General features: G+C 43.2%; 2 protein-coding genes across 10 annotated transcripts in view; one reads left to right on the top strand and one right to left on the bottom strand.

The window, feature by feature from the left end:
- PLAGL1 (PLAG1 like zinc finger 1) overlaps positions 1-12,615 on the top strand; it is a 61,518-nt gene extending 48,903 nt beyond the window's left edge. For 3 of the 8 annotated variants that reach the window (XM_072856013.1, XM_072856011.1, XM_072856012.1), the window contains one exon: positions 507-618. The gene's annotated coding sequence lies outside the window, so the exon portion shown is untranslated. Of the gene's footprint in view, positions 1-506; positions 1,818-3,276; positions 5,016-12,295 lie in introns of those variants that run through there. The other 5 variants (XR_012041516.1, XR_012041515.1, XR_012041517.1 and 2 more) reach the window with 5 other exon arrangements.
- On the bottom strand, positions 1,808-12,495 carry ZC2HC1B (zinc finger C2HC-type containing 1B). Of its 2 annotated transcripts, none has more exons than XM_072856018.1 (7): positions 12,265-12,495; positions 10,043-10,162; positions 8,910-9,048; positions 6,753-6,877; positions 5,910-6,015; positions 4,992-5,070; positions 1,808-2,145 (listed from the first exon to the last, which is right to left on the bottom strand). In XM_072856018.1, the coding sequence occupies exons 1-7, from the start codon at positions 12,448-12,450 to the stop codon at positions 2,085-2,087; spliced, it is 816 nt and encodes a 271-aa protein (XP_072712119.1). In that variant the 5' UTR covers positions 12,451-12,495; the 3' UTR covers positions 1,808-2,084. The 2 variants fall into 2 exon arrangements, with proteins under 2 accessions (XP_072712119.1, XP_072712120.1); XM_072856019.1 differs by lacking the exon at positions 1,808-2,145 and adding an exon at positions 3,006-3,356.
- Positions 12,616-13,464: the final 849 nt, after the last annotated feature.

Raw genomic sequence — 13,464 nt, 5'->3', positions numbered from 1 at the left:
GTTCATGTGAGAAATGTTCTTCAGATACACTGTTGAGGGGTATTTTTTGTTATGCAAAAAATTTTCATAAGGCAAACTAGAAGGAATTGTAAGATCATTCTTGTAATGACAACAGCAGGAGGAAGAGCAGGTGCTGCAGAGTCATGCCCAGTTAACAGTTATTTAAATTACAAGTTCCAGAGTAGGGAAAAGATTGCAAACAATGTTACATGCACATTCTACAGCTAGGCTCGTATTTTCATCCAGACTTGGAAAGGTGTGTATATATTCACTTACTGCATTGTTTTGCTTGTTCATGCAAATTGTATTCACTTGGCTTCAGCCAAGCTCATGTATTAAAAAAAAAAAAACCACAAACAAACAAAAAAAAAACAACCCACAAATTTTGTAGCACTGCCTGATCATATACTGTTAATATAGACATTTTGTCATTTTGGTTTGTGCTTCTATAAGAGGTGTAACTAATTACTGAAATACTTGTCTTTGAATTAAAATGTGATGTTAAGAAGAAGACGTTACGCAAACACTGAGCGAGACTGGTGCCCGTGTTCCTTGAGCTGCCAAGAGAGGTACTGCTGCCTGACCTCAGCCTCTTCTGAGACGTGGAAAGATGCGTTGGTGAGAGATGCTTATCGTATGTAACTACAGGTTAAAGACCAAGTCTCATTCAAGTAAAAAGAAAATAACCACTTTTGATATTAAAACACTTAAAAAGCACACGGAGATGGCATCTACAAGTAAAACAGAAGCAAACCTTAAATGTGTAATAGTGCAGCTTTGACCCTTCAGTCCATTCAAATTTCTTTTTCCAGAGTCTCGACATCATAAATGTAGAGGAAGCTGATGATGTCCCACCACAAAGGAAGGCAAGTTATTTCAAAAGGTTGGGTTTGCAGAAAAATTGTTTTAAAATTCTCACAACTTGGGAGATACCCCCAAGTCATCTAGTATTTAAAGTAGGGCTGGACTTTCTCATAGCTTTTGTTAGGGGGACTTCTGTGAGCATTTTTGAGAGGCCATCAGTAGCTGAGGCTCATGAAGGCTTTGTTTCTTTGAGCTCAAATTGCTCAAATTCTTTGAGCTCAGTAGACCTGCCTGGTGTGGGCCTGAATATTGCATTTCTGAAAGAGCAATAGTTTGGGTTTGGTGGGATTCAGATCACAGGCAAGGCAGTGCTAAAGGAGAGGTGTGGTGACAGCAGCAAGTCCTCACCAGCTCTCCTGGCGCTTACCTCTGGTGACTGAGGGGATGGGGCTGCAGTGGGTGGGCAGGTGTGATTTCAGGCGGTGACGGTGGAGAAGGGAGCAAGAGCTGCAGGACATCTGTCTGATGGCACTTGCCTTTGGCTCATGCAGGGCTGCGACAGCGCCGGTGTGGGGAGAGGTGGCCCTGCACACGCCGGGGGTACGGTGGAGGAAGAAGGCAGCCCCACCAGTGCCCGGTCCTCCCTCCTCTCCAGCACAGCCCATTCCTCCTCCAAATGGGAGAGGAGGATGCAAGGGCAGAGAGGTGGTGTGGGGAAGGCAGGATAGACCCTGGCACAGCAGCTGAGAGAACAGAAAGATCTGACCCAGTTCAAGCACTGGCCCTCCTTGGAGATCTTGGGATATTTTACCTCGCATCATACTAGAGGTAAAAATACTCTTTTTTTCTGAGCGCTGCTTGGAAAGCTGTAGAAGCAGAGTGATACATGCCAACTAAACAACAAAATTATTATAATCAAGTGGTACCATAAAATAGAGAAACTTAGTAAACATTTGGTCTCATAGAAAAGATGTACTCTTTATTAAAAAAAAAGGAAGCCATGTAAACCTGCTGAAATAACGTTAAGGAGCTAAAATTATACTACATAGAACAAAAGACTCTGCATCCTCTATGTAAACAACTATTTCTAGTGCTCATTTCCCATCCCCTATAAGAAACTATGTTAATTTCTTACTCCTTTGGTTTTATTTACCAACTGTTTCTGGTGGGACTCTCCATTTTCTTAACCAATGAGTTGCTGTTAATTCCTGAGAGTTTTTCCCAGCCAGTCTGAAATAGGATGGTAAGTTCCGTACATTAATGATTGATTCATCTTTCTGCTAGCAGAATTTTGAAGTACTCTTCTTCAAAACACCATTCCTGTCCTGATAATTATGTTTTCTGTAAGACACGGGAAAATGATCTGTGACATCAATACCAAATAGCTCTACACACAGATAGAAAATAGCGGTGGGGGGGGGAAACAAATGCAGTAAAACTTGCTCTAACTTTTATGGGTTCATTTATTTGGTTGTAAAAGAAAGCAATTGTGATAATGTTGCACAGGATAATCGGGTATGGGCGGGTTTTTTCCCCTCCTTCTTCTTGGGTTGAAAAAAAGGCTCAGAAGCACTGCTTTAATGTATTTGGGCTAATTTCATGCCCGTTGTTTCTAAGACAGGCTAGCTATAGGAGTTACACTTGTTTCAGTGTCATCCTTTCTTTATTTATCTAGTCACTATTGGCTACAGCCTAAGTAGAGTTTAATTAAACTCTGTAAAGTTTGGTATTTATTATTGCTGTGTCCAACTACTTTTCATCTTCATTTACTCTATAAAATGGGCAAGAACATTCCTTATGGATTTTAATTGAAAGCCTTATTGGGAACTGTTGGGCTAAAAGAAACCCAGCCCAACATATTGCAACATTGAAAGTTTATGTAAGGTGATCCAAGGCTGGTAATAAATCAGGTAGCAAAAAAATAAGAAGGGGATATGCCTCCATGACATCTCTGTCTTGCCAATCAATTTCTAAAAGCAACTGAAGTTTTTAATGGGAGAATGAGATTTGGTTTTAATTAGTCTGAACTTGAAGTGCTTTGAAGCTGATGCACAGCTTACACGGCCGTTTATCACTTACCAATCACTACCATTTATCATTTATTGTTTACTGGAAGATTCTATTAAATATATACCAAAAAAATCCAAAATGTTCATTTGCCTTGTTCAATATATCAAAGCAAAGCATTAGGGAAAAAAAAAATCATGATGTTGGATCTTCCTACATTTTCTTGAAACCATTGAATGAACCACTGGTAACATCCATCTCCTTTTAGGCAATCAGTTAATTAAATTTGGCAACAGATATACAAATAATCTCACAACTTTAAAAAGGACAGCATAATAAACTGTGCAGCCTAGGGGGGGAAAAAAAGGACAAAAAAAAGAGTGAATTTCAGTTTGCTTATTTTATTGAATGTGGTAGCTGTAGCACTTGGAGTGGAAGAGGTGCTGACAAATTGTGTTGCTTAAGGTCTTCCATAATGCTTCAGAAGAAAACCTTAACACATCCTTGCTGACCAGCCACTCTATCTTCTGTTGCACGTTTGCCGTCTGAAAGCAGCAACAAGCCATATACTTGTCATTTGCATAGAAACAGCTTTTATATTTTACTCCATTTTATGTAAGAAAATTAAACCTCGATCCCTGGGAAGGTGATGGAGCAGCTCATCCTGGAAACCATTTCCAGACACTTTAAGGATGAGAACATTTATTTGCACCACTCAAAGCCAGTTTCTCATGTCTGCTTTCTCAGCTAAAAAGCACTCTTGCTTCACACTGGAACTGATCTCTCGCTAGCCCAAAGTGCTCTGTAAAGCACTTGGCAAAGCTCAAGTTTTACAGAAAATGCAGACACAGTTTCCAACAGCCCAACATCTGCAAGCTCACCCAGGCCAGTCACTTCCACAGTTCCCAGGGACATACAGGACTCTCCTGTATTTTGGACGCTAGTGTGGATGTCTGTCCTTGGGACTGGCTGTCCCAAGCCTCTGTAAACTGGCTGCAACTACAACCCCGGCGATACCTGGACTTGCCAGTGTCCCTAGGGAAAGGGGTGTCTCCTCCCCAAGCCTGTCAAGCGTTCAGTAGCTAAACCTTGAGAATGGTGATGGTATCAATAAATCCCTGTTGGTGGTCTGCAAGACCCTGCATGATAACCAGAAGAGTTACTACACTGTTAACACAGCTACAGGTAATTTGTGGAGTGGAGAACAACAGATGAGACCACTGGGTACTGTCAACAGTTTTTCCTGGAGCGGGCAAAGTCAAGGAGATAGGTAGTTGATGATGGCACTGTGGACTGAACACTCCCATGCTCATTGCAGACTTCCCCACAGTCAAAGGTACTTAGCCACTGACCAGCAGCAATCAAGGACAGCAGAACTCCACATAGAAGAACTCTAACAAAGACTTTGAATGTGAGTCTCTGCAACAGACTGGTTTGTGCACATTACTGTTCATCCCATGCTCCAAGCACTCTTACAAGCTCATTTCTCAGGCTCAAAATACCTTGCCACCTACAGGGAATCTGTCTTGGCCACATTTCCTGCCAGGATCTCATATTCTGCAGTCGTACATATCTCACAGGGGTGCAAGATGCTGATCATCTGAGCATCCCCTTGCACAACAGCACCACAACCACCTTAAGCAGGGGCTGGAAGGCCTTCTTGCTGCTCTGACATGGTTCTGCATGGCCCAAGATGGGAACAACACTGACTGCATGGTCTGAAGAGCAGAAGCACCAAACATCATGGTCTGGGAAAGTAAACATTGAGGAGAAGGAAGAACCTCTGCACCGTCATCCTGACATAGTGATTATTGAAATGGATGCTGGCATCTTCCTCACTCGGACAACGGAAGCACATCGTGAGAGCACAAGACCTGCTGGAGAGGTTTGCGTTATCGAGCAGCAAATCCTCTCAAGATGCCTGTTACAGCAGAACAGAGTCACTGCCTACTTGAGATGGAGCTGCTCCAAACCAAAGAACATTTAACACCAAAATGAATATTCTCAGCAGCCTATACTGGGGACATGAGGAGCTCTGCAAAAGTTTTCAGAGCAATTAATTGCTTCAATTAATACAAAGAAGTTCATACTGCAAGCACTGCAACAGGATATTGTATATACACGAAAGCAAACAAGGTCCTTTTGTGTTACAATGTTGAAATTAAAAAAATGTTTCTTACCCAAACTCTCCTGAAGATTTTTTTCCAGTAGATACACCCAAAGATTTTCTGGTTTTCTGCCGTGTTCCTGGAGAGATCTCTGCAGATCGTTATTTAAAAAATGTATTGGCCATAAAAAATTATAACCTACATAAATTCAATATAAAACCCAGAAATGTAGGGATCAAAGATATTGATACAAGGAGCAGTATGTATTATCATGCACAGGTTATACTACAAATAACCATTAAAATAAGTTTATAAAATGTCTTCTAAACATAGACTGAGTACGGGTCATGATTACTGGTAGCAATGGGTGCTAGCAAACATATTATATGTTATCCTGCTTAGAGGAAACTGTTCTAGGGATGTGGTGGTGTTAATTTTAAGGCTGAATCAACAGGGGGAAAGTCATATGGCACAAACAACATACAAAGCTTGATGCTTCATCTAAATGGACTTAAGAAAAGTTAAAGATGGAATAAATCTTAACATCGAAGATTAAAGGTTATGGAGTCCTTTATGGGACAGAAGGAACCTCACACCCAGACTGTGTATTTTTGGTCTATCTAGAGACATCTGTTTGAGGACCTCTAACTGAAAAGGCTAAGAAGCCCCTCCTGAGAACCCACATGAAAACCTCTGTGTATACACTCAGCACAACGGATCAGGATAAAGACTTGGAAAGCCATTCAATATCGACATCCACTTGGAAATTTTTGACTCTTCTCATTTCTAACAAGTGTTGTACGGAAATGAGTTTAGGATTTCATGTCAAGGCCTGGACTTGGGAAAAAAAAAAATAATTCACACTTCATTATTCTATCAGAAAACTGGATTCCAAAGCCTAGGATCTGCTTTAAAAATGCCGCCCCCCACCTCAAATACACCAGAGTTTGTTATAAGAAAAACATAAATATGGCTAAATGAACTCCTTACCTGGTCTAGGTTTGTCTGTGTTGGCACCTTCTTCTACTCTCTTCTGAAGCGACAACACAGCAGTTGTTAAGGTTGGGGGTTTTCTCTGAGTCGCTGGTTGCTTGCCCTAGTAAAAGAAGATGCACAATCCACACAACTCTAGCAGGGAGCTCACGGAGCCTGGTGACAACTCTCCAAATCGCCGTTGAAGCAGTGCTAGGAAGAAAAAGGAAAAAGGTGCACCCCCTCCCACTTGGAAGGCATTTTTCCTGCCGAAAATAGGTAAAGGAGGAATAAGGTTTTCAAACATCTTAAAAAAAAAAAAGGAAAGAAAAGCAGTACTCTCCTAAAGGAACTGTTTACATTATTTTTTTTTTCTATAATAAAATAGGAGCTCACTTCAAGACACGGCCAAGTAGCTCCACTTTTCTGATTCCCCAAAGGGGCTTAGCCCTTTGGCCTTGTGTCTAGCGACTAGGGAGTAAATCAGCCATACATTTGCAGGGAACAGCAAGCCTGCAAACAGCAGGGAGCCCTAATGATCAGGAAGAGCTTTTTCTGGGTATTGCAAAAGCTGCCACGTTTCTGCTTCCCTACAGCTCTTACCCTGGAATCCAATCACAGAAGAGTCTGCAGAAATTGTCCAACTTTTTCGTACTATCGTATTCTGTCACTTTTTATATCGGACAAAGGGCTCCAGTTTCGGGGAACTCCTAGCTGATGTTCAGCATGTATCTTGTCTTAAGAATTTACCAATGTCCCTGGAGTCTTAAGTTTTACATTAGTATAGGTCTTTACTCACCATAAACTACAGTTTGGCAAATCTGCCTCCAGGACAAGACAAGTGTGACTGTGTTTGCTTACCAAAGCCTGTTCGGCGGTCTTTGCAGCAAAGGCACGGCGAGCAGCTTGTTCTTCACAAAACTTCATGTGCCTCTCTGCTGCAGCCTCATTAAACCTTCGTGAGCAGTGTGGACACTGAATATAGTCTGATCATGAGAAAAGAACAACTCATGTCACAATTTATATACTACAGGAGAAGAACCACCTGCTTTACTGGAGCACTCAAGATGTAGTTCAAAACCTGGCTCCATCAGCAGGTGACCATGGTGAGTTCCCATGAGCGCCCAAACTTAGGCGAACTACAAAAACCTCCTCTAGAAAAGCACGTGGGATCCCAAAATACATGCTTACGGTATTAACCCAGCAAACAGTAATTGCTTTCAGAAATAAATCCCTGGGGATTTTAAAAGCAGATTTTATTATCTTTGTCCTATTCCCACACCCAACCTCACAATTAACATATCTGCAGAAAAAGCAATATTTAGAAATTTCTCGAGTAGTCTAAACCAATGATTTTAAGACTACTTTTAAAGATTGGTCATTAAGATTGATAGCTGTTTTCACTAAATCCATTTCCTTTGGACATTGACAAAATACTGCCCTGCCAGCTGAGGCTCATGCAAGAGCCAGGTTTCTGGGTGTGAAGCAGCATTGTGAAGAACACACAGCAGCGCTTCCTGGAGTCGGTTTTGACAGTGTTATAGTCCTGATTCTGCTAAAAGCTGTTCAGCTACATTTATCACTGGTGCAATCCTACTAATTTCAATGAATGGTTGGTGTTCGGGGTTAACGCAGTCACATTCAGCCCTTGCACTGCCCTCGCTGTCCTCAGACCCTTCCTCCCCACCCCTTGCCTTTTACAAAAGCAGCCCAAGTGTCCTTATCATAATATTACGGATATGGGATCTTTACAAATCATTTCTCCCAGTAACAGCGCAGAAAAGGTGGCCCAAGCAGCCACCAAAAGCCAGCCCCAGACCAGCAGCTTGGGCAAAATCGTTCTGAAGACAGGAGGGGAGGACGAGACAGGGCAGACGCCTGGCTTTGGGGGGGCTCGCAGGGGCACCTGGCACTTCAGGGGAGAATGGGGAGCTTTGGACTCTATTTGGAGGAGGAGAGGGAATGGGAATATCTCTCTCTCCTCCCCACAATCCATGTGCTTTCTCTCCAGTCCTGTAGTATAGGATATACATCCTCACTAGGCCCCTCAGCAATTTGTCTTTCCTAAAAAGCAGTTCTCCAATTCCTTTCTCCACAACTACAGCAGCTCTCGCACAACTCTTTCCTCCAAGAGGGAGAAGGAAAGGGAGGGGTCTGCTCTTAGGGTCGGTAGAGTCAGACAAGAAATAACAGAGTCATTAAAGAACTCAGCAGTGGAAATTCAGAGAGGTGCTTGACCCCAATCAAGGAAGGAAGATGTGTCCTGCTGCTTATACTGCATGGCTGTCATCTAGAAGAGGAGAAAGGCTGGAATCATGGCAGCTGGTTTTGCTATCAGTGACGAATTCCTGCTCTGGAAGCGAGCCCGGAGAGCCCCCCCTTCCCCCTCCCGCCCTCCGCCTTCCTAACGCAGGCGGGACTCCACTGAGACCCTTTCCAAGGTTGCTCCCACGTTTCATAAATCACATATAATGAGCAATACTGGCTGTATGTGCATCTTTTTGCATCCGTAACTTCTAACACAGTGAGCTCTGTGCAGAGACCACACCTGGTATCAGTAGTAAACCAGACCCATCTTCTTCTAACTGACTTCCCCTGACTACACAGGAGGAGGGGACAGTGGAAAAGCCATCACATGGGAGTGGGGAAGCCCGTGTGCACTACAGTTGTTTTGAATGGTGAGGGGATGTATTTCACCCTCTGTTATACCGTGGTACAGCCTGTGCTAGAACACAGGCACCCCGACGCTCCTCCCAAAGCACTGTCTAATATCAGACCCCAAACTTGCTGCCTTTAGACTTAAAAGGTACAGTGAGTTTTCTCTTCCTCCCCACCACCTCTGTATCGCACTCCTACTCAACTTAAGCCAAGAAATACAGCTGAAAATTAGACAGTACGGAGGGAATTAACGTTCACATTGTGTTGTGCCGGGGGGGTGCAAAACTGAAGGCCAGCTGTGCATAATAAGAGGTCACTGCTTTACCAAAGATCAGTAATAAGATAAAGTAGACCACAAACCTGGATTGATGCTTGGTGGGGGAGGAGGCGGAAGAGGGCGGCCCTCCTTCAGAGCTTTTGTGACTTGCTTGGCTGATTGAATAGCATTAATAAAATCCTCGTGGTGCTGCCTCCAGTTAGATTTCTTCCCTGGCTCTTTCTGTAATGGAAATAAAGGAAGACACAAACTATATTTTTCCCTTGCAAGCGACAGAGAAAAATCTTAGAGTGAGGGTTCTTCCTTTCTGAGGGAAAGGAAAAACGTTACAAACAAAAGAAATTTGCTTTTTTTGAAAGGCACAGGAAAGCTGATTTAGCCCTTTGCCATCTATTGACAGCACCAGAAGATGGATAAAAGAACAATGCCCTCCAACAAAACACTCTGGTCATGGCAGACCAAAGGGCGCTTAAGAGGGAATAGAAAAGACACTATGACCAACGCCTTCTCTTCTCCTCCACTTGTCAGATACTTCTTGCTCTAAACCTTTGTGCACTTCTGTTTCTTTCCACAACTGATTTTAAAGGACATTTTACAACAGCAGGCTGCATGGGTACCAAATCAGAAGTGATGTGGCATCTCTGGGTAAAATTATGCACATGCACGTCCATGTGCATTCCCCTCTTCCCCAACAATACATGAAAAAAAACTTCTTCCAGTAAGAGCTTAGGCCTCTTCCCCTCCAGCTCTGTAAATAAGTTCAATTTAAATACATTTTTAAACCCTTGAGTTCAATAGCAGTGAATCTCCGTAGTTTCATCCGTGGAAGATTTGGGGCTATTGACAGCCCTCAGGTTCAACCTGGGGTATTCATGCACCAACCATCTTGGATCACGCTCTCTTTCAGATTTAAGTGAAAAGGAAGCTGTCAGAGACTCGCGTAGTCTTTAAAATACATACATGAACATTTCCTAGAAGAGCAGAGACACTTATGCGCCCCGAGTAGTGATGACACCTACTGGTTTGGCTTCTGAACCAAGAAATATTCTTGAACACTAGCAGCACAGGGAGGGGGAGGAAAGAATTTGGCACCGAGTCAAGCACGTATGTGAGACTCATCCACAACATCCAGGCTTTGTCCCCGGTGTAAACAATAGCGTTACTGAATGAAAGACTTCATATGGAGATAACACAGGTGCTTCAATTTTAACTATACCTTTTGTGGGGGCTGCTTCTTCACAGTGGTTATTTCTGTTCCCTGCAGTCTCTGTTTCAAAGAGCTGAAGGGCTTGCGCTTCTTGTTGAAGACTTTCTTGCATATTGGATCATGTCTCAGCTGGGATGCGAAGAAAAAGAGTAATTTATGGGTTGAAGTCATGCTTTGTTAATGATGCTCCCTTGCTCAGGCTTTAAAACTACTTCTATTTAGGAGCAGGGAGCTGAAGCAGTATTTATTTTGGGTTCAGTTTAACTCCTGCAGGAGTTCAGCAAAACTTTAAAAAGCTGTCCAAGTACAGCTGCAGTGTGACACAAATAAGAAATAGAAGCCATTTCCAGTTTGTTCTGCTCAGGGACGTGCTGGAGGCCAGGACAAATAACAACTTGCAGAGAATAACAGAGCGGGTCTGTGAACAGGAACAGTCCCCTTAGACTCCCCCCCTCCCTTCTCCAAGTTGGTTTCCTTTCTTTCTTGGTGAAGAGGGAGAACAGACGGATCCTGTTCAAGGGGCTGATATTTACAGTATCAGTTCTCTGAGCTTAGAGAATTATTCCAGACTGGGGGCTCCCTGACAAACAGCAGCACTGTCCATCCCCTCAGCACCACTGAAACAGCGAGGGAGCAGCCGCTTACCCGCACACGTAACCTGACAGCTCAGAAGGAAAACTAGGGGTAACACCCGCACCTGAAAGCACGGGGAAATTCTAGGTAGGCAGATATCCAGTGCGGAATTTGTGGAAGAGCCACACCTTGCAACAAAGGAGAATTTAAGATTCAGAAGCGTCTCGGATTTTAGCATTGACCTCACTCTTCTGCAACAGGATGGCCGGTCCCCTTTGTGAGGAACTCCGTGAAAGCGAGGGCCAGGCTACGTCCTCACTCTTGTGCTGTGGATCACACCTATTTGAGCCCATCCACAGCTGGTAAATTAAAGACTCCATTCCTATCTTCCTTTGCTTACTCCCCCTGTCCTGTTCTCCGTTATTCTTCTTGATCTTCTCATTAATTTCTCTATGCCATCCACTCTCTTCCCATATGAGTTAAGCAGCTGCCTGAGCAAGGCATTTTGGTTACAGCTCAGCTGGGCCAAGAAGCACCTCGTTCTACCACAACACACATTTCTACATTCTCATTTCCCTTTGAAATTTCCCTTTGAATTAGTAGAAATCATTTCTACTCATGTGCTTCAGGTCCTTATCTTCTGTTCCTAGACATTTTTGACAGCAAACTTGAGAGGAGGATTCCTCTGCAGGACCAAGAGGGCAGCAGATACCTGTGCCTTGCTCACGGAGGAGCACACCAGTCCTGCATCGTCGGGGCATGGACAGGCGTTACAGGACTTGCATCTCAGCAGTCATAGTGACAAGAAGATTCCCGCCTCCCCAAAAATATAGATAACTGTCTTTTCAAACGATTTTGCTAGAATAAGCCATCATGTTCTTCATGTATCTGATCTGAGATACCGAACATTGAACTACTAACATGGTGTAGTTCCACCTGCGTCTCAGTGCTCACAGTTACTCAGCTTTCAGTGTATTTTTCTTGTCTTTTTTTTTTCCTAAATCAGTTTTTAGTTCTATGGTGGGGCTGCTCTGATTTACCACAGAGCCACGGGATCAGTAACGCAAAGTGAGGAGGGGAGGGGTGCGTGCAGAACCCCCCCCCTTGCAGAAAAACCCCGCAGTTGGGTTGTGCCAGGCAAACTGTGCAGCCACCCATTTAGTTTGTAATCCAGGGATCAGGGAGGTCAGGGGGAATCTTTTCATTCACTTCAGCAGGCTTTGGAACAGAGCCTGATGCCCGCATTATGCTGTCAAAGGGACTGCTTATCAGATGGTTTATTAGTCTGTTTTCCCAGGAAGCCTGAAATAACAAGTTCTGCCTAGAAACCTGGCACACAAAGGAAGCTTCAGGTTAGTAATTTATGTCTCGCCAAGAGATAATACATTACTTTAAACGTAATATATAGTAAACATCTGTTTTGGGACAAGCAGGTAAATTAAGATAGTGCAAGATTGCAGATTAAGTCACAATATTTCTATGAACATTCTCTAATCAAGTTCACTAATGAAAGCAGTTATTAGATCATTTGCTCTTTTAAACGTGTTCAACCCATTTCTCTACTAGCAGCCACCTCCTTCTTCCCCAGTGCTCACCACCCCTTTCAGCTAAACACATTGACATTGCCATTAAAAAAGAAAAAAAAAAAAAAGTTTTACCAGAACATCTTGTGCAAAATGTCTTCCACAGGTTGTACAAGGAGCTGGATCCTGACTTTGGGCAGCTGTGTAAAATTCAAACCATGCAAGAGTCTCAGTTACACAGTACAGGACAGCTTGGCTACAGCAGTCAGCGCTTGGACCGAGCCCTTGCTGAAACAGTATTTTGTTGTCAGAAAGAGACATCTACAGTCATGTGCCAGGGCTCCCTGTTGCAGAACTACCTTATTTATCTTGCTCCTATGAAGCACAAGCTCTCCTTTGCTACGATGGATAGCTTTTTGTTTTCCACATGACTGCTCAGGTATGTCCTTTCACAATGACATCTCGGTTGGGTGAGGAGATTATGGAAGAGTACTCAAAGTCATCGCTGCCTAAATTCAGGGAGGGAGGCTGGAAAGCAAGAGCAGGCGGTGTGCACCCAGATTTATTCCATTTCGTTTGTAAGTCATCAGCCCGGTAAGGGCTCAGGGTAAACCGTCGCTATTGCAGAGAGCAGCAGGTGGCACACTAAGTGTGACACAATCATCATTCTTAAGACAGTTTCCATGATGTGCTAAACAGCATTCCAAAATGATCCTACTTTGTAGATGTCAAATTTGTGGGGATTTTGGTTTTGTTTTTAAATCAGTAATTTTAAAAAAAAATAAAAAGGGTTTTTCAGTTACGTGGAAAGTAGTTTTAAGCCTTTCTGACTCCAATGGCAGTCACATACTCTCTCGTTTCAGAGCAGGGACATTACTCGTATTGAACGAAAACAGCTTTTAGGAAAACTTGAACAATAACAAAGAGCCCTTTTCATAAGACTTGTAACTACAGAGGGAAAGACTTCTCATTTAAGTGTGCCTTACCTGCTCTTGCTGAAACAAAAGAAATCCTTGTTTTGCTGAGGAGAAGCAGGTATGTGCCTGCTTTTGTTCCTTACCTTTTCCTTCAGATTTTACCACACTCCAAGGCACAGAGTTACGGTTACTACAGTGCTTCATTGATTACAAGTGTAGAGGAACAAAGCAATTCTCTCACCTTTTTGGCTCTTAATTCTATTGCCTCTGTTTAAATGTCTTTCCACTTTTGTTCCCAAGCAATATCTTTCTGTGTGTCTGTGCTTAGTCTGGACTATACTCTTCAAGCGTCTCCCTCTGCCTCTCCCATCTCTTTTATTCTCTCCTCATCCCCTCAAGGTTTTGACTGATACAGCTA

The sequence above is a fragment of the Ciconia boyciana genome, chromosome 3 (assembly GCF_034638445.1).
Source record: "Ciconia boyciana chromosome 3, ASM3463844v1, whole genome shotgun sequence".
Lineage (NCBI taxonomy): Eukaryota > Metazoa > Chordata > Aves > Ciconiiformes > Ciconiidae > Ciconia > Ciconia boyciana.
The sequence above is the reverse complement of the archived record's forward strand: the minus strand, read 5'-3'. Positions and strand labels throughout refer to the sequence as shown.